At 44.0% G+C, this 17,797-nt stretch overlaps 1 protein-coding gene across 5 annotated transcripts in view; it reads left to right on the top strand.

The window, feature by feature from the left end:
• Positions 1–327: 327 nt before the first annotated feature.
• The window catches only part of cdon (cell adhesion associated, oncogene regulated), a 29,987-nt gene continuing 12,517 nt past the window's right edge, over positions 328–17,797 (top strand). Inside the window, exons 1-8 of one of the 5 annotated variants that reach the window (XM_089013872.1) lie at positions 330–725; positions 1,229–1,304; positions 11,656–11,795; positions 12,882–13,160; positions 14,607–14,753; positions 14,833–14,976; positions 15,336–15,629; positions 15,721–15,993. In XM_089013872.1, the coding sequence (XP_088869998.1) occupies positions 11,723–11,795; positions 12,882–13,160; positions 14,607–14,753; positions 14,833–14,976; positions 15,336–15,629; positions 15,721–15,993 (1,210 nt within the window). In that variant the 5' untranslated portion in view covers positions 330–725; positions 1,229–1,304; positions 11,656–11,722. Of the gene's footprint in view, positions 726–1,228; positions 1,305–11,655; positions 11,796–12,881; positions 13,161–14,606; positions 14,754–14,832; positions 14,977–15,335; positions 15,630–15,720; positions 15,994–17,797 lie in introns of all 5 variants that reach the window. The other 4 variants (XM_089013874.1, XM_089013875.1, XM_089013873.1 and 1 more) reach the window with 4 other exon arrangements.

Here is a 17,797-nt window from a genome sequence, read left to right as displayed (position 1 = left end):
GGAGAACATGCAAACTCCACACAGGGAGGCCGGACCGGGACGCGAACCGGCGACCTCTGCGCTGCGAAGCCGGTGTGCTAACCACTCGACTACCGGGCAATTCGCGAAGATTGATTGATTGATTAATTAAATTCCTTCTAGTTCAACTTGGTGTCCTTTGTGAAGCAGGTCACATTGGCAAATGTTAAGTCGTACAATCCATGCAGGCAACAAACTCCCTCCTCTGCCTCCTCGACGCTGTCCTCTTCATAAATTCGACCTTCTGTCTCCGCCTCCCAACGTCCCACTGTCCCTCCTCCCTCTCCTGGTGGGAGCAACGTGCGAGCGGGGCAGGGACATTCCAGCCTAGCCGCTGCTGCTATGATCCTCGGAGGTACTCCACACTGGCTTCAGAGGTGCGAGTGTAGCGGAAGACCGCCTCCGATCAGCGGCTCCTGACAAGTGAGCGGCGTGTTGCCAGAAAAGCGGTTTTTTTTTAATTCACCCAGTGGAATAACTAGTGAAAACTGCTCCATTTTCCATAACTAGTTCTTTTCCCACGGAATTTGTCACATTTAAACCGCGGAATTTGGGACTTTTAGGCTGAGCTGAGAGGCTCCACTCTCACCGGTGCGGTGGTCTCCGTGTCGCTCGCGTGGAATGGAGGGCCCCGCGTGGATTTTCCTCCGTGAGAATGCGTTTGGCTGCTGACAGGTCCGCCGGCAACCAGTGCTTCTGGAATAAAGGTAGGACATCGTCGAGGGGTGTGGGGGAGGTGCTGGTCGTCGGGGCACGAATGACCGGATGGCCGTTTGTTTGGCTAGCAGAAAAGTTTGGAGAACAGCCCGGGGAAGTGGTGCGAAATGGTCGTCTTAAGAACCGAAAAGACACCGGGGGAAAACTCGCTTCGTGGCCCACGAAGATTAACCTAGAGCCAAGGAAATTTTAGAGTTGAGGTTCTATGGAAGTCTTGTTGACAGAGCGAGCAGTGAATGTTTGCGATGGCCGTGGAAGGTTCACTCAGGCGCGGGCATAGTTAAGATGAGGCCCGGGGAAGGCAACCCTTGGTGACGGGAGTGTGGTCACGAAGCGGCCGGACAAGGCACGTTGAAGCCCAGGGAATGTTCTGACAAATAAATACCAGAGCAAAGATCTGGTTAGTTGAAAAGTTGTATGACTGGATTGATAAATGCATTTCAAGCAGTTTTTTGGAATAATTTGATATTGTCTCCACTATTTACCATTTTAGGTCAACTCAAGAAAATAAGGAAATATGCAGAAAAGATGCCAAAAAATATACATTGAGGATCACCTAAAATGACAAGGTGAAAATTACTTTTATAATGATTTAACACAACACAGGTAATCCTCATATAAACTTTTGTAGATTTTTTTTAATGATGAAATAAAATTTTAAAAACATATGCACACAAACAAAAACAGTTTTGGCTCTTCACATTGACATCAGATTACAACACAGTTACTTACGGGACAACTCAAAATGACTGAGATGCAGAAAAAAAAGTATTTTTGATCCAGAGAACATGTCTAAAAGTTGTTATTATTTCCTCAGTGGGCATGCAAACATGGAGCGTTGAATCATCACTTTGTACCAAAAGAAAACTTAGAGTTACACTTCGGGGAGCCATATTTCCGCCACATTAAATCTACCGCTGAAACATTTTGAGTTTATATCTCAGCTCAGAGGTTTGATTGTTTTAAATCGAGCATGTGACATGATTTTATGTCCAAAGAACACTTTTGATTGAGTGTAAGGTCAAATCTGAATGATTAAAAGTCAATTTATGTTAAACATTATACAAAAAGGTGCGGTTTCAACTGTGAATTTGTGTAGATGTCAACAATACTTGTCATATATTTACTGTACATCCAATTCATTTTTTTACTGGAATTCAGGGTAATTATGATAATCCAGTTTGACAGCTCTGCCCAAATCAGGAGAAATTGACCTTAAAATAATGCGATCCTTTATTTATTATGTTACATTCACATCATCACTGTTACAGTTTAAGTATATTGCGGGATAATGAATTGCCATTTACTTTTAATGTATTATGATTATTAGTATTATTAGCTTTTATTGTCAGCAAACTAAACAAAGAAATGATGGTGAACAAAGGATTCAATGAATGTGGAGCATCAATGCGACACACATGGCTGCCCGTGCATAAAAACCGACTGAGTTCAAATGCTGGCCGCCGCTTTGTGGTGTCAATAGGCGACCAGCAGACATTTCCGACATGTTTCAAATCCTTTCAGGGATCGCTGATATTGGCTAGTTGCTCTTTTGTCACGTGGAATCACACGGAAATCCTCATTATGAAGTTTCCTTTCATTTTCTTCCCCCTGAAATGTTGTTAAAACTGCCATTTTAGCACAAATTCCCTCCGAGCGTCTTTATCGTCGAATCAGAGCACCTCCTTTGTCACGTGCACGTTCATGCAAACAAAAAAATTAAACAAGGGCATTATTTGAAAATATAGACATTTTACATCTTCCAATGCATTTCTATGGAACACAGCTTAATAAACAAAAAAGTCAAGCAAAACGCATTTTCAATCTATAAATGCATCATTTTTTTCCCCGGCAAAACACATTTTAGGAATGATTTCTAGGAATGGTCTGATAAATAGGTTGATTTATTATCAGATATACTGTATATTGATAGATCAGCCTTTCCCAAACTTTTTAAGCCATGCCCTTTAACATCCCAACATAGTTGGAGCACCCCCCATACACCATATATAAACAAACAAAAATAGAAACTAAGACAAAAATATTTCAAAGCAAAGCCACTAGTGGCTCTTAAAGTCATCATGTTTAGTTACACAAATAATTGTTGAGTTGGTGCAACTCCTTTTCCTCTTCACTTGCCCTCAGAATTGAAAAACATCAACATTGCCATTCATGGCTGAGAATTGCGTGCTCTGTAGTCATGTAAACTTGCAAATAAAACAGTTCTCACACCTCCAGGGGTGCGCACCACAGTTTGGGGAAGCCCTGTATGGACCAAGTCAAATCCAGCATAAACTTGTCATTTTTAAATCCTCAAACTATCCATCACATATTTAATCCTGCGATGGTAAACATGTCCATTAGGAAGTCCTCCTGAATCCTGTCTTTTGTTTCTACAGAGGGACATTAATAAGTCATTAGCCAGCCTGACTCTTATCGTACAGGCCGACAACAAAGCACAACGACGCCATTAGGAGCGTGCATATCCACTTTTTGACTATTAGTGATCTCGCTAATGACAAACATATGTTGCCATAGCAGAGCTATGTTAAGTAGGCAATTTTCAATGCGAGTGTGTAATGGTACCGAGCTCACACAGGCACACATGCACATTAGAACCATGTTAGACCTTTAACGTCCACCCGCTGGGTTTCCATACCAACAAGGACAAGTCGTAGTACTCTGTGCAATCAAGATTAGTATTTTTCCTCCCCCCCCTACATTCACTTATCAAAAAGAAGACAAAAAAATATTTTTAAGCGTTTTCCTAGCAAAGTATGTTACTTGCTAATCACGTTAGCTTGTTAACGTGTCTGTTATGGTATGCTCATTCAGTTGCTGCTTAGCATTCATCTTAATAATTTGCTAGGTACGCCAATGGACTTCATAGCTTGCTAATCAAGCGAGGTGAAACTTCGAAAAAGGGCTGCTTGTTCTTGTTTTTTCTTTGTTTATTTAGCATAGTGCAAGAGAGTGAAGCTGCAAGTGCTGGAACAGGATTCCACTCCATTCATTTTCTGAATCTCTTATGCTCGTTTGGAGCCTATCCGAACTCTCTTTGGGCAGGAGGCAGGGGACACACTGAACCATTTGAAAGCCATTCACAGGGCACACAGATAGGAACACTCATCCACACTCACAGTCACAACTTGGGACAATTTTGAGTGTCCAATTACCCTCTGATAACATGGTGTTTCAGAAAGAGCAGAAAAAATACAGCCTGCAATTTGTGTACAGATTCGTGTCCAGGCGGTGCACCTCAGTTTTTAAAATCAAAGGCCTAAATCAAAGCATGACTCACTTGTTTATTTAAGCTCGCACTTGATTCTGTCACAGAGTTAACCTCGCCCTCAGAGAAGTCCTGAGAGTCATAAAAAACGCCGAGATAAATCTCCGATTTTAACTCATCACTGTCACAATATTTTGACATAGGGAATGACTGGTTCTCCAAATCACCTTCTGAATCCTAAATGGTGAAATGATTTAAATTTAGCTTCCCTACATTTTGACCTCTTCAACCTCTCAACCGAGCGCTGCTTGTTAGCTAACACCAGCCACTGTATATCAAGGCCCGGGCCCCTGCCGGGTGGAAGCTGTGGGGGGGGGGGGGGGGGGGGCACCGTGCCAAAAAGCCCCCATGATCAGGGAGCCTCCGGGTGTTGATTGACATCACCCAGCAGGCAGGAGGAGCAGAATGGGGTGGGAGGAGTGGGTATTTGTCGACTGGATATGACGAGCCATTTTCAAATTTGAGTCCACGTGATGGCAAGCTGGTGAGGGCACACTTTCATATAAGAAATTTAAACATTTAATCCTTTTATATCCCTCCTGTAACCTACAGTGGACAGCTTATATTGTTTAATAAGCTGTCGACTCTAGTAACTGCAGTCCCCGAAAGGGTAAAGGGACTTTGATGCTTTTTTTTTTTTACTTGACTCTCTTGAAGTAAGGGAAAAAATCAATCCATTACCTGAGCCGCTTATCCTTACGAAGATCGCGAGTGTGGTGCTTGAGCCTATCCCAGCTTTCTTTGGGCAATAGTGAGGTTATGCCCTTTGTGAGGTGGTTGCGAGTCAATCCAAGTGTTAAGAAAAAACGTTCGGCAAGTACTTGCGCAATGCAACATTGTATTTATGAAAAAACATTCCAAATTGCGAGGTTTGTGCTCTTTCTGAAATGCCATAAGATGCCGCAAAAACCCGATCTGAATGTGACAGTAAGCCAGTCATTGGTGACAAGGAAGTACATGGGGATGAAGTGTTTCAACTGAGAGACAAGCTTCGTTTTGTAATGTCATTTTGATTCACCCTATTAATATCGGCAATTATATAAAAAAATTAAGAGAAACATGGGCTGGGGCAATAGTGAAGGCAAACAAGCAACCTTTTTTCAAACAGCAGGAACAGATGTTCCGCAACAACCGCTGGGAGGCAGGGAGAGCGAGGCGGTACCGGTTGGATGCGGGCCCGGCTCGAAGGTCTCCTTCTTCTCTGAGGTTTTGCTTGTTCGTGTCATGAAATACAGACTTGTTCTAAATATACACAGAGAACGATAAGGGGATTCAAACCACAAACATACAACTCAAGAACTGATCGTGAAAGTCGATGTCAAACCAGGTCTTCTTCAACTCGTCTGAGCTGCCATGAAGCCGCCTCCTTAAGCCGCGCTATTTGAAGTGACTGTAAAAACAGATTATTATGTACTTGAAACTATCTGAGGGAGCGCCTTTTGGCGAGCCGGAATGTGCCGTATGTGCATCGAATATGTTTCAGAGCGCCACATTGACCAGACCGAGGTGAGTGAAATGGTGAGCGAAATGGTGAGCTTTGACGCAAAACAAAAAAAAATACATTCTCATTATCTGGGATGGTCGGGATTCATTGTGCCTGGTACTGACTCAAGCTCTTCTGCGCACTCAGCATCTTCGCGTTTGTGTGATTCCCGTCAGTGAGCCGACTAAATATGCCTCGGCGGCAGTAGATGTTGCCTTTTTTTTGCAATAGACCGCAGTTTTCTATTTCAAATGTTTCGAAAGCCAACGAGTCACATCTGAATTTGGTTTTGGCGGAGACCAGCAGGACTATATTCAGGCCAAAGCTCTCAGCCTTGGCGACTGATTTTTTTGTTCCGGCGGCCTACTGGATAGGGAAGTAACAGGTTCAACACAACATTGGTGATTTGGGAACAATCTGAAATATTGGTCTCTAGCAACAATGATTGATTCACTTGCGGTAAACGGTAGCAACTTGCAAGTTACAAAACCACACATTCTATTATGGTACCTAATTGTGTAATACTACAATATTATTTATTATATATAAAATATTATGTTCTACTTGTCTTTTTGTATGTCATGAATCTAAATAGTCGTGACCAAAATTTGAGCTGTTCCATATTCAGCCATTTTTCCTATGTACTCCCCTCTTTTTTCTTTACAGTAGCAGGCAGTAAGCATCAGACAGCAGATTCGAAGAGATAACGACTCTTGGAATTGCCAAATACGCTAGTAAAGATCGTTGCGACTTTAGACAATCATACCAACTGTGATATTTAGACAAAACTCAGTTTCCTGATCTGACTCCAACATAAGATAGTGTCTGACCCCCCAAATGTAAATAAATATTATATTAAGGCTGATACAAATGCCAGTTAGGTGACTGGTTCAAAGGGTTTTTTGTCCTTGGGTCATTGTCTTCTAAATGCTTCTAAAAGTGAAATGGAAATGTTCACCATTCTAGTTGTGCTGCTACGTTCCACAGTAGCAGCATACAAAACATGGCAAGCCTTACACGACACTGTGCGTTCTCTGTTATTATGTTTCGCTTGTTGTTGCAAACCCTTGTTATTTTTGGCCCCGACCGAAACATGTTGGACTTTTTAGATGTTCTGAACCAGTGCCAGAACTGAAGACGCGGCTGTTGCGTCTGTTTATTGACACCAGACGGTTTGTTTTGTGATCTTCCGATTGGTGCACAACAATCAAGAGCGGCGAGGATAAACATTTAGACAAACTATATGGAGTTTGCGCACCCTGTTCGGGAATGCATATTTGTCTTTGGGTGCTGGTTTGTTTGGGTTTTTGCAAGAGATTTGTGTGCTGGTGAGGAAGACTAATTATATTTAACCTCTTTACAAATGTTTATTTTTGTTCTGGCGGGCCAACCGGAGCGTTTGCAGAGCAGGTTCTCCATCCTGTAAATCCTTGCCCTCCCCTTGCCCTGCAATAGGAGCACCATGAATCCACGTCAAAAGGCCTATTTATCAGAAGGTCCTCCCATAATATGTTGTCTTTTGACTTTCTAAAAAAAAGAAAAGAAAACACATTGATAATATTTGTTTTGAACCTTTTTGGGCATCGGCCATGGATCTATCAGGAAGAGGCTAACCAGACACTGTTGTCTGACGCTTGTTGCTGCAGAGACGTGCACTGATGAAATCCAAGAGTAAAGGGGCATGTGGCACAGAGCAGCTGGCTCAGATCATTGCATGCCCAACACAACTGATTCCAACTCCCCTCGGTGAACCTGGACTTCCTGACAAACTTGATCCTCCCCTTGCATCAACGCCTTTGCCCCATCATCTCTGGAGTCAAGGCTGGCTCGCAGGAATGTCTCACCTGGCTCAAGGAATCAGACTCTTGGCACATGTCAGGGGTATTATAACACTCCTCGCGGGCAAGAGGGCCCACTTGAGCATTCCTCTCTTACATCGGAATTACCTTTTGGTCCGAGCAGGCATCCCGCTGTGGGCTGAAAGGCCTGTGAAGTCAGCTTCAAGGACCCCAAGCACTCCCACAAAGGCTCTAGGTTGCTTGTTACTTTGCAAAAAGTCCAGAGGTGGCCTTGTATGGCGGCGATACTCTGGGATCCGTTTCCCGTGTCCGAGGCCCTTATTGAGTTTCGTCACTGTTGGCTAATCCGCTCTTGGAGGACCTTGGGAAACGAGCGTACCTCCCACAGACCCCGTTCCACCCCCCTCACGGATTCCCAAGGGAAACAAGACATTGCAGAACAATCTCCAATTAAGAGCAGCCTCACATACTGTACCACCCAGCTGCGGTCTTGCCAGCCTCCTTCCCTTCTTTAGCCTTTCTGCGCCATCGGCCAAAAAGCCTCAGGGTACAATTTACGTTGTCTACCGAGTCTCAGTCCTGGCACTTTTGGGACAGATTTGGGAGGTGTTGTTGTGGGGGATATGAGATGATTGAAGTGGGAGACTGTGTATGCTTGGTCAACAGGGCCTTGTGGGATGTGACTGTTATTGCTTGTTCTTGATCCTGCATTGGATTGGATTGGATTGGATATGCCTTTATTAGTCTCACAGTGGAGAAATTTACATTTCACAGCAGCAAAGTGATGAAAGGAATGAAAGTAGAAAAACAAAATACATGAGCTGCTGGAAAGGCAGCCACTCTCGCGGCGCCATCTTGAAGTCAAAATAACACATGGCATCACAGCCATGGCTTCACGGCCGTGCCATCTTCGGGCCTCGAGACCCACCTAACCTCACCGTCACCCTTTGTGCCGCCGCAGTCGAAAACTTACTGGCCAGCACAACTATAGCTTTTGACATCACAGACACTTTACATGAACTTTCTCTTGGAATTAAACTTTTATGTGAATGTGTCACCACAGGATAGACACATTCAACAGTTCGTTTATTGGCAGCAGTGAGATGCTAATCAAGAAAATGGTGTTGAATGGCAGGAGGGCACAGCGGGCAATTGGTGCTTGAAAATTTTTCACCCTTCCGAACCCTCATCCCCTTCTACATCTTCCTGTCTTCTTGTTTTTGCATTTATCTCACATCATTGCATCTGCCCTTTCCGCTGGTTTTGCCTCTGTGTTGAGTTGAGGAATGTAGACTCCCTTTGCGCATCTGAGGGGCGAGTGCCGGCAGGTTTGGGGTATAGCCCGCTGGTCGGCTTATGCTCGCAGGTCAGATTAATCGACCGCCATACCAAGAGTGACATTAAAATCGTCTCTTAATTGCCTTTTCCCTCAATGCCAAGTTGTCTGACAATTGTCTGGATTTGGTTTCTGTGTCTGTGTCAGTGCGGTGAGGAGATTTGATCTCATTCCCACTGGCCCACATTGTTTGTCGTATGCTTCCACCCGGCTGTGGCGTCATGTGAAGCTGAGTTAAGAGCACCAGTTTCGACCTGTTTTGCCTCTGCCCCGCGGCTCTTTGATGCTCCACCGCATTGCCTTTTATTGTCCCTGTTTACCCAAAGGGACAGGGATATGGGCTGGGCCCACATGGGGGCTGATGGGGCTTTAAGGAGTTTGTGCAGGTGCTATAACACCCCCCCTAAATGCCCCCCCCTCCCCGTGCTACTCTTCTGCTTTCCCTGAGGGCAACCTGTCAGTGTGTTTATTTTCTCCTGTGTCAGGACCTTAGCTCCCTCTTATCCACTGGTGGGGGTTATGGATGGTGCCGTGCCTGCTTTGGGATTCCGTAGGACAGTGAATAGAAGGTGCTGTCTCTGACGGGGAACACTTCATTTTCATGACATGACAGCTTTGTTGGCAAATTGTATAAAAAATAAACTGACTTTTGCCCACAAAGAGATGAGATAACATTTGCATCTCTTTCATACTTTTTAGATCAGCCTAAATGCTAAGTGCTAACTTTAGCCTTTATGCTAAAGTTACATTTCAGAGTTACATGCTGTATCCGGAGCATTAAATTGCAGCGAGTTCACTCAGTACAAGTCACTTTGGTTGCCATAGCAATGCCCAAATATTACCTTTTAGTCTATAATACTTTTGGACATTCCTTCTGTGTTTTCATCCCTTAGCGTTGTTGCTAGTGCTGTATTTCACAGTTTTATGCCATATCTGGGCAATTAAATTACAAGGAGTTGGTCTTAAAATAAAGTGATTCTTTTGTTACCTTAGTAATGCCGGTGCATCTGCTTTGAAGTGCGCAACATTGTTTGGATCTGTATACCTCTACTCTGCTGTTCGTCTTAAGCATGCTTTACTCCTCACTGATAATGCATTGCATGCAGTTATATAGTAAAAAGAAAAACAAAATGACTATGACTAGTGCTGGTATTGTTGCTTCACAAGCTCCTTTCTGTTCTATACTGAAGGTAGGGCACTCCGAATATCCCTTTTGTTGCGCTAGCAATGCAAAGCAATGCGCTAGCATTGGTTTTGTCAGAAAATATAGTTGCAATAGACCGGTAGTGCTTGATGTTGAAATAATATGACGGTTTATTTTCGCCACAGTGGGGTGAATTCACTTGTCAACACTTGGAACCAAAACACAACAATTCCTGACTGCTGCCTTATCGTATCAATGGATGGTCTTGACGGGACAGGTTGCCTAACCCTCAGCATGCGTTGCCGCCAGCATCAGTCGGACCCACGCTAATGGGATTCTGGGGTTGACACAGGATATCTTAGTGTTTTATGTGTGTGTCTTCATGGTGACGGATATCAGAGAAAAGTCAAGCAGATAGCTGGGAAGATGGATGCCCCCGTGCATTTCCTTCGCAGCGCCAGATGGACGGCCCGATATGCAGCTGTGTGTGTGTTTACACAGCCATAGCGCTCACAGAAACTGAAGGCGGTTATCACATAGCGAAGACCTGGTGCAAATTTTTGTGCCCAAGGGCCACTTTTAGCTTTTTTTAAACTGACAGATGGGCCTGGTCATTTGCCGATGTTAACAAAAAAATATGTACACCAATGAGTAGTTTGAGTGAAATTGAAACACATCAACGAATTGAAACATAAACAATGAAAATGCATTTAATTCACCATTTTGATGAAAAAAGGGTGACACTTTCCCCACTCCCACTGTGAAATCCAGGGATCCCTCTTGTCTTATTATTGTTATTATATATCATGAAACCACCAAGCTGGGGGCCTGTCCCAGCATGTGGCGTGGCAATGCGGGTTTTGATGTGAGACGGCATAAAATATTCTTGACGCCAGATTGCACAGTAGCAGGCTGAAATCCAAACATCATTGCCTTTAGTGCTTGCGTTGTTGGTTTAAATACTTCTACACCTGTTTCCCCAGGAATGTGTATGTGTGTGTGTGCGTTTATGTGTTTGATTGTAATATTATACTATCACTGTTTTACAAAATTACTTTTAAAACACAGACTAACAGTATTGATGGTGAATAATCAACATTTGTCAGAAACAGCTTTTATGTAGCATCCCAGCAATTGCATTAGCTGTGCTTTAGGACACTCCCCCCAATCCTCCTTCTCACTCCCTGTAGGACTCCCATCCCGACACTTGTCATCTTTTTAATTTGCCGCCGCAGCTTGGCTCTTCCGCTGAAGCATTGGTATCAATATCACAGCTGGGCGGCCATTGTGGTGCACAAACCCAGGTTACCGTGCAGAAACCCCTGTGATCAAAGCCTGGCCCTGGATTACCCTCGGAAAGTGGAGGATAAGTGGAGGAGATGTGGGTGGGGCTTCAGGGGGGTGCTTGAAAAGGAACATTGCTTCTTATTCCGCCTCATTTTTTGGGTTTGGTCAAGCCATGACCGCTGGGGGACGTCAGGCTACAATGAACCTATGGGGGCGCAGAACAGTGTGACATGAGAGTGATAGAAAGAGAGTGGTCGACATTCCCTCAATTGTGATTTGTGCCAAGGAAGTACAGTCCTATTACCAGGACCTGCCTGTCACCCAAATTAATCTCATATATCACTTAATGGATGATCGATGTTTGTTAAACACCAAGTGAAGTGGGCCCCTCTCTTTCCTGTATTTGTTTTCTGTTGCCCCCAAGGTGAAAAAAACTATTGACGTCCTTGCCTCAGAGGCCGCCAATGGGTCAAGTGGTGCCACGTGAAGATTAGAGAGATGCTTTCCATTGTCTCCTATCGTCGCCGTGGCTGCAAGCTGGTCTCTGACGTCTTTTTTTTCTTGCTCTTCCTCTTCTTTCAGGTTGGCCAATCGGAATAGGGTGTGAACACCGGCTGATCACGGCTGCCTGCAGGGGTCCAAGGGCGCCATGGACAATGGCCTCAGGGTACTCCTGTGTGCTTTACTGTGTCTTAGCCAGGCCCTGCTCCTCAGCTGCACACGTCAGTTACCTTTTGTTTTAACCACACAATCACCTCATATTTTGATTGATTTTTCTTTCCAGTGCATCAGACTCTCTTGCATAAATACGTTCCGAGTGGTCGTTCGTAAGGTGAATTTGTTCATAAGTTGCTTCACTGCAATATTTTCATACTACTACTACTACTACTAATAATAATAATAATAATAATAATAATTTCATTTTAAGCGACTTTCAAAACTCTCAAGGTCACTTTACAGTCACAGGATTTTGTATGGAATGTATGTTTAAGTCAAAAACTGAACAGGGAAGTATAAAACACAGACACTCTACCAGGCGTAAAATAAATTCACACCTACTGTAGTACAACGACCTATATCTTTGGGTCTTCAGTAAGCCATTACTGAAGCTGCTGGCTTCAGTAATTCAGTAAAATAATCAAAATTAAAAATTAATAAATGGTTACAAAATAAATTGTCTTATTATTGGATTGGATTAGCCTTTGTTAGTGGAGCAAATGTACGCTTCTCAGTTCATTCAAGATGAAATGAAAAGAAGTAGAAGTCAAAACAACAGAAAAAACTAAATAATTAATGTGACACAACACAAAAGACACATTCAATCTTAAGCACTGTGTGCACCATCTTTGTTGTATGAAGCAGTTCTAGATGAAAGAGGAGCAGATGAAAGCGTCCTTTTCACCAGTAGATCAGGGACAACATGGTGGAGTGTGCACGTCTGCTACAAGCTAAAATTGAAAGCAAACACGAAGCTGTAGCATCCACTGACAAAACGAGATTGTCTCACATCTTCTGTCCCACGTAAATCCGCTTCAATTCCAAGTACGCTTCAGCTCTCTGTGATGAGGCTCAATTATAAAATCATTGATTGCAAATTATTTTATGGACCCCAACTCATGGACACCTACAGGTCCAGTGACCCCAGTTTGAGAACCACATTTGGCTTGTCAGTGTTAACTTGCTCTTCCTCTGATGTCTATTTATGAATCTGCCTACTCGTCCATCTAGTCAGGATTTACTGCATACCGGCAATGTGGTTTTACGGTTTTACTCCCTCCACTCATCATCTACTCTCTTTCCCTCCTCAGTTCAATATCCGTCTTTCCGCTCTGAGCCCGCCTCATTGGTGCAAAGTCCGGGTTCACCGGCTCGCCTACGCTGCGTCGCCGACCCACCTTCAGCGACGCTGTCCTGGGTCTTCCAGGGCGCACCCCTGCTGCCCGACGCCCTCCCCGACATGCAGCTGAATGGCGGGACGCTCGCCATCGCCTCCTTGCAACGTGCCCATGTCGGCGTCTACCAGTGCGTGGCGCGCTTGGACCACGGGCTGGCTATTGCCAGCCGGTATGCGCGTGTTGACTTGGCAGGTGTGTGAATTTTTCTTTCCACTCGTTAAAGCACACCTTGTACTTGAGTGGAACAACGATACATGTGTTCTAAATAAATAAATACAGAAATAAATAACACATTCTCAGTTTGGCACCAGCAAATTCACCTTTTTCTCCCTGATGCATTGTAAAATACATTTATTTTTAAATGATGTATTTTTTAATTTGCGGAGCCAATATGCGAAACACCTTATGACTGTATATATTCCTCTTGATTTAAAAAAATAAAACAAAATGTCATAAAAAAAACTATTAATCAACTAACCAATCGACCAACTAATCAATTAACTGATTAATCAATTAATTGGATTGGATTGGATTAGCCTTTATTAGTCTCGCACTGAAGAAATTTATATTTCACAGCAGCAAAGTGATGAAAGTCAGAGGGAAGTAAAAGAAGAAGTAGAAAAACAAAATACAAGACCTCCTGTAAAGGCAGGCACCATTTTGAAGTCGAAACAAAAAAAAAAACGAAAAAACAAATAATGTGACACAACACAAAAGACACAGACAGTTTTTCAATCTTAAGCACTTTCTGCACCCTCATTGTTTCTTAAAGCAGTTCTAATCAAAGAAGAGAGATTGAAGCGTCCTTTTTACCAGTGGAATGTGCACATCTGCTCCTAGCAAAATATTGAAAGCAAACATGAAGCTGTAGCATACATTTACAAAAGAGATTGTTTCACATCTCCTGAGCCACGTAAATCAGCTTCAATTCCAAGCCGCAAACAGTTTTACATAGGCACCGGCGCTCTGCGCTGATGCTCCTTTTCTTCTCATCGCGGGCGCCTCACGCCATGCATCCATTCAGCTGCAGACTGTCCAACAGCACCGACCTTTTCGTTGAACAAACCCGGGCTGTGAAAATGCTGCCCATGACAGGCACAAAAAAGCACAATTACCCAAGAGCTGTCCAGCGATGACAGTCAAATGGCATTCCTCCCAAATCAAAAACCGTGCTTGCATATTCGTGGTGCTGACAAGGTGCAACCTCTCAGCAGAGTCTCCTTTGTGAATGTGGTGGCCAAAAATGCTGAAAAACAATCCGTATCTGTTCCACACATCGCACATCATTTCAAATTGACACAAAAACAACAAAAACAGCAAGGCTCATGACAGCACTTGATGACGACTGCCTACACGGACGCCATCGTGGACTTCTTTTAATTAATTCTTACTTAATTAATCACCTGATTATTTAAAAATTCAGTGTAGTTGTGGTGGTCATCAAACTCAAAAACAAAACTCACTGTGGCGAGCCAGGAAGTTCTTTTATTAAACGGCCCGAAGACGGCTGCCGCTGAGTGGCGACAGGAAGGAAGCAGAAAGAGTTTTGACATCCTTAATGAGCCTTTGGGTTTTCCTTTCCCCAGTCATAACAGCACTTGTCACTTCCTAACCTTCCATCTCCGTTGGGCCATTCAGAAATCTCAGAGTACAAAGACAGCCGGCGGCGTTCGCTGTCCGTCCACGAAGGCGACGCGGCAATCATCGAGTGTCCTCTACCCGCTAGCGTGCCGACGGCCTTGCCCAGGCTACGAGTGAGAGGCGAGCGCGTGGACTTATCCTCAGGTTTCCCCCCGGCCTTGTCATGTTTCCTTCAAGTCAACTTCCAACTTGTTGTCCGACAGCTGGATTTTCTCTTATTTAGATGACTACTTAGTCCTTCCGTCCGGCAACCTGCTGATCCCGTCTGTATCGACGCGGCATCAAGGTGTTTACAAGTGCGGCTCGTACAATCCCGTCACGGGGGAAACCGTCATGCAGACCCACGGTACCAAAATCTCTGTTCGACGTAAGTCTCGTTGGAACTTAAATCCATGTATTTATTTATTGTTATTTTTATCATCATACATGCATACTGTACAAGCCTACTGAATGTTCTTGCTGTTTTTTTCTCTTTTTTTGTAAGCTTAGTCTTATATTGTATTATATGTTATATTATTTGTATTATATTATCTGTACTATATTATGACCATGTATATAGCAGATAATGTTTATTCAATTCTCAAATGTTCATTTATTCATTCATATCTTGTGTTATTTAGTTTCTAGTTTATATGAATGAACATAGCAACTGACTATTCCAGCCGCTTTTGTTTTCTGAACGATCCCCATTACGAGATTAATGGAGGCTTATTTTATTCTATTTAGATGCAAACTCCTCCTCCTCCCCAGTGCGAATAGTTTACCCCACCACTCCCAAGAATGTGACGTTGCAGCAGTCCCAATCGTACACGCTGGAGTGCGTAGTTTCTGGAAGTCCGGCACGGTCGTCCACGTGGTTCAAGAATGGTGAACAAGTCAGACTAGGACCTTCGCTGCGACACCTGCATGGCAATTTGGAATTTGTCTCAGTGACAACGGAGGACATCGGAGTATACGTTTGTGCTTCCGAGGGCAAGCAAGGGACAGTGATGAGCGCCAATTACATCATTAACGTTCTTGGTGAGCACTCAGAGTTTTGATCGTGGATCCTGATTTTGTGAACCATTGTCCTAAACGTCTGATGGGAGTCTTCCACCCTGTCCCTGTGCAGAACCCGCGGCCATCTTGGAGGGCCTCGTTGACCTCCAGCAGGCCTCGCTCGGCTCCAGTGCTCGTTTCAGCTGCTTGACTGCAGGCAACCCCGTCCCCCACATCAGCTGGCTCTTCAACGCCAAAGCCCTCACTGCTTCGCAGCGGGTACGAATCTCCGGAGGCCAGCTCGTCATCGCGGGTGTGGTGCAGCGGGACCAAGGCGTGTACCAATGTCTGCTGGACAATGGCATCGGGTCGGCGCAGTCATCGGGAATGCTGAGAGTGCAGTCGGGTATGTTAATCATCTCTACTGCCTTTTAACAGTAGCGGGCAGTGTATTTAATCGCTAGGGCTTCAGTAGTGCTACGTCTGAATCAATCCAGACTGAAAAAAAGTGTGGATTTACTAGTAAATACACTTTAGCCAGGAAATAAATGACAGACCTTTCTTAATGATGTCCATTTTATCTTGAAAAGTCCATGTTGAAAATGGCATTAATAATAAATATCCAACCAAATCAATTTCTTCTCCTTCAGCCATTGTCGGTTGACAAAACTGCTATTAAATCAACACAATGTATTTGCTTATGAAGCTCGCTGCCGTGTGCTTGCTCTGGCCAGAATGCTCTTGACACTAGTGGCTTGTGATCAAAGCAGCACTGACGTTGACCAGCGCCTTCAAGAAGGCGCAAGTTCCCCTTTTGGTCTGCCAACCTGAAATGTGATTGGTTAGAGCAACAGTTTGATTGACACATTTGATGCAACAGGGGGCGCAGAACTGATTGTGAAGGTGTACAGGTAGATTTCTGACCCTGGTCACAAATCATGGCTGAAATGTGATTGGTTCAATGCTTAAATACGAAAACACACATCTGGAAGCAGCGCAACAGGGGAAAAGCAATGAAAGGATGCTGAAAGAAAACTTGGAATTATTTAATAAGAATTCATGGACAAAATATAATTTAGATTAGTATGTGATTCGGCTATTTTTAGGCAGCAGAGAAGGCCTTGCAGTTCTTGATGGCCCACCACTGCTTTTTAAAGAGACCCACAATTCAGTGTCACAGATACGAAAGGGTAAAATTTTATGTTGCCGACCCCAAATGTCCAAAAATAAAAACAATACCTGCATTTCTTCTCCAAATATTTTGTTATGTATGATATGATGCATGTTTAACAAAAATAAAACAAATATTCAGGATTTTGTCATTAGGAGATACTGAACTCACACATGCAAAAACCTTCATTTTCAGACATTGTCAGGAATCTTAACACACATACACAACTGAAAATTGGATTTGCATTCTAACAGCAATTTTGAAATATTTTATTCCGAGTGACTTATTGGTTTATATGGATGCTTCAAAGAGTCTGAAAGCCTCCAATTGGGTGTTCAGAGTTACTTCAGGTCGATTGTACAGTGACGTACTCGGCGAAAGTCAACATCTGAGTTGAGGCTGTGCAGTAAAGAGTTAAGCCATCCACGTCTGGAGAGGCAGTGCTCACGCTTGGTGGGGTGGGTGACGGGGAGGGGAGGGGGGGCTTGTGTTGCGCCCAAGGCCGCCCTCCTTTTCCCCGAGTTGGATGGTGAGAGTGAGCTTTGTGCATGCCGCCCGGGGATAAGCCCCCATGGACGCTGGAATGCGAAGAGTGGCTGTGAAGGGTTAGGACTGGGAGCAGACCACCCGGCTGTCAACGTGCTACACAACCGCCTTGTATTTACACCCTCCAACCCCCCTTGCCCTCCCCCCCTCACTCCGCCTTCCATCCCTGCATTGTGTGTCCACTGGAAGATGCAACCAGAAAGCAAGCTGAGCTGATAGGGGGGCTTTTGTGTTGGTTGGTACCAGCCACAACCAGCGCGCTCATCCAGCATCATGAAAATATTCCACTTGTACAGACAAATTGCAAAAAATATTCTAATCTAACTGGAATTAAATACAGTAAAGTCTCGTTATATCGATATCGGATATATCGATAGTCCCGGTTATATCGATACTATTTCTATGCACGCACGGAGAAAATTACATGCAAACAGGGTCGGATATATCGATAGTCCCGGTTATATCGATATTTTTTCGGACTCCCTTGAATATC

The sequence above is a fragment of the Hippocampus bargibanti genome, linkage group LG14, assembly GCF_051943395.1.
Source record: "Hippocampus bargibanti isolate YZ-2025 linkage group LG14, ASM5194339v1, whole genome shotgun sequence".
NCBI lineage: Eukaryota > Metazoa > Chordata > Actinopteri > Syngnathiformes > Syngnathidae > Hippocampus > Hippocampus bargibanti.
This window is presented reverse-complemented; position numbering and strand designations above follow the sequence as displayed.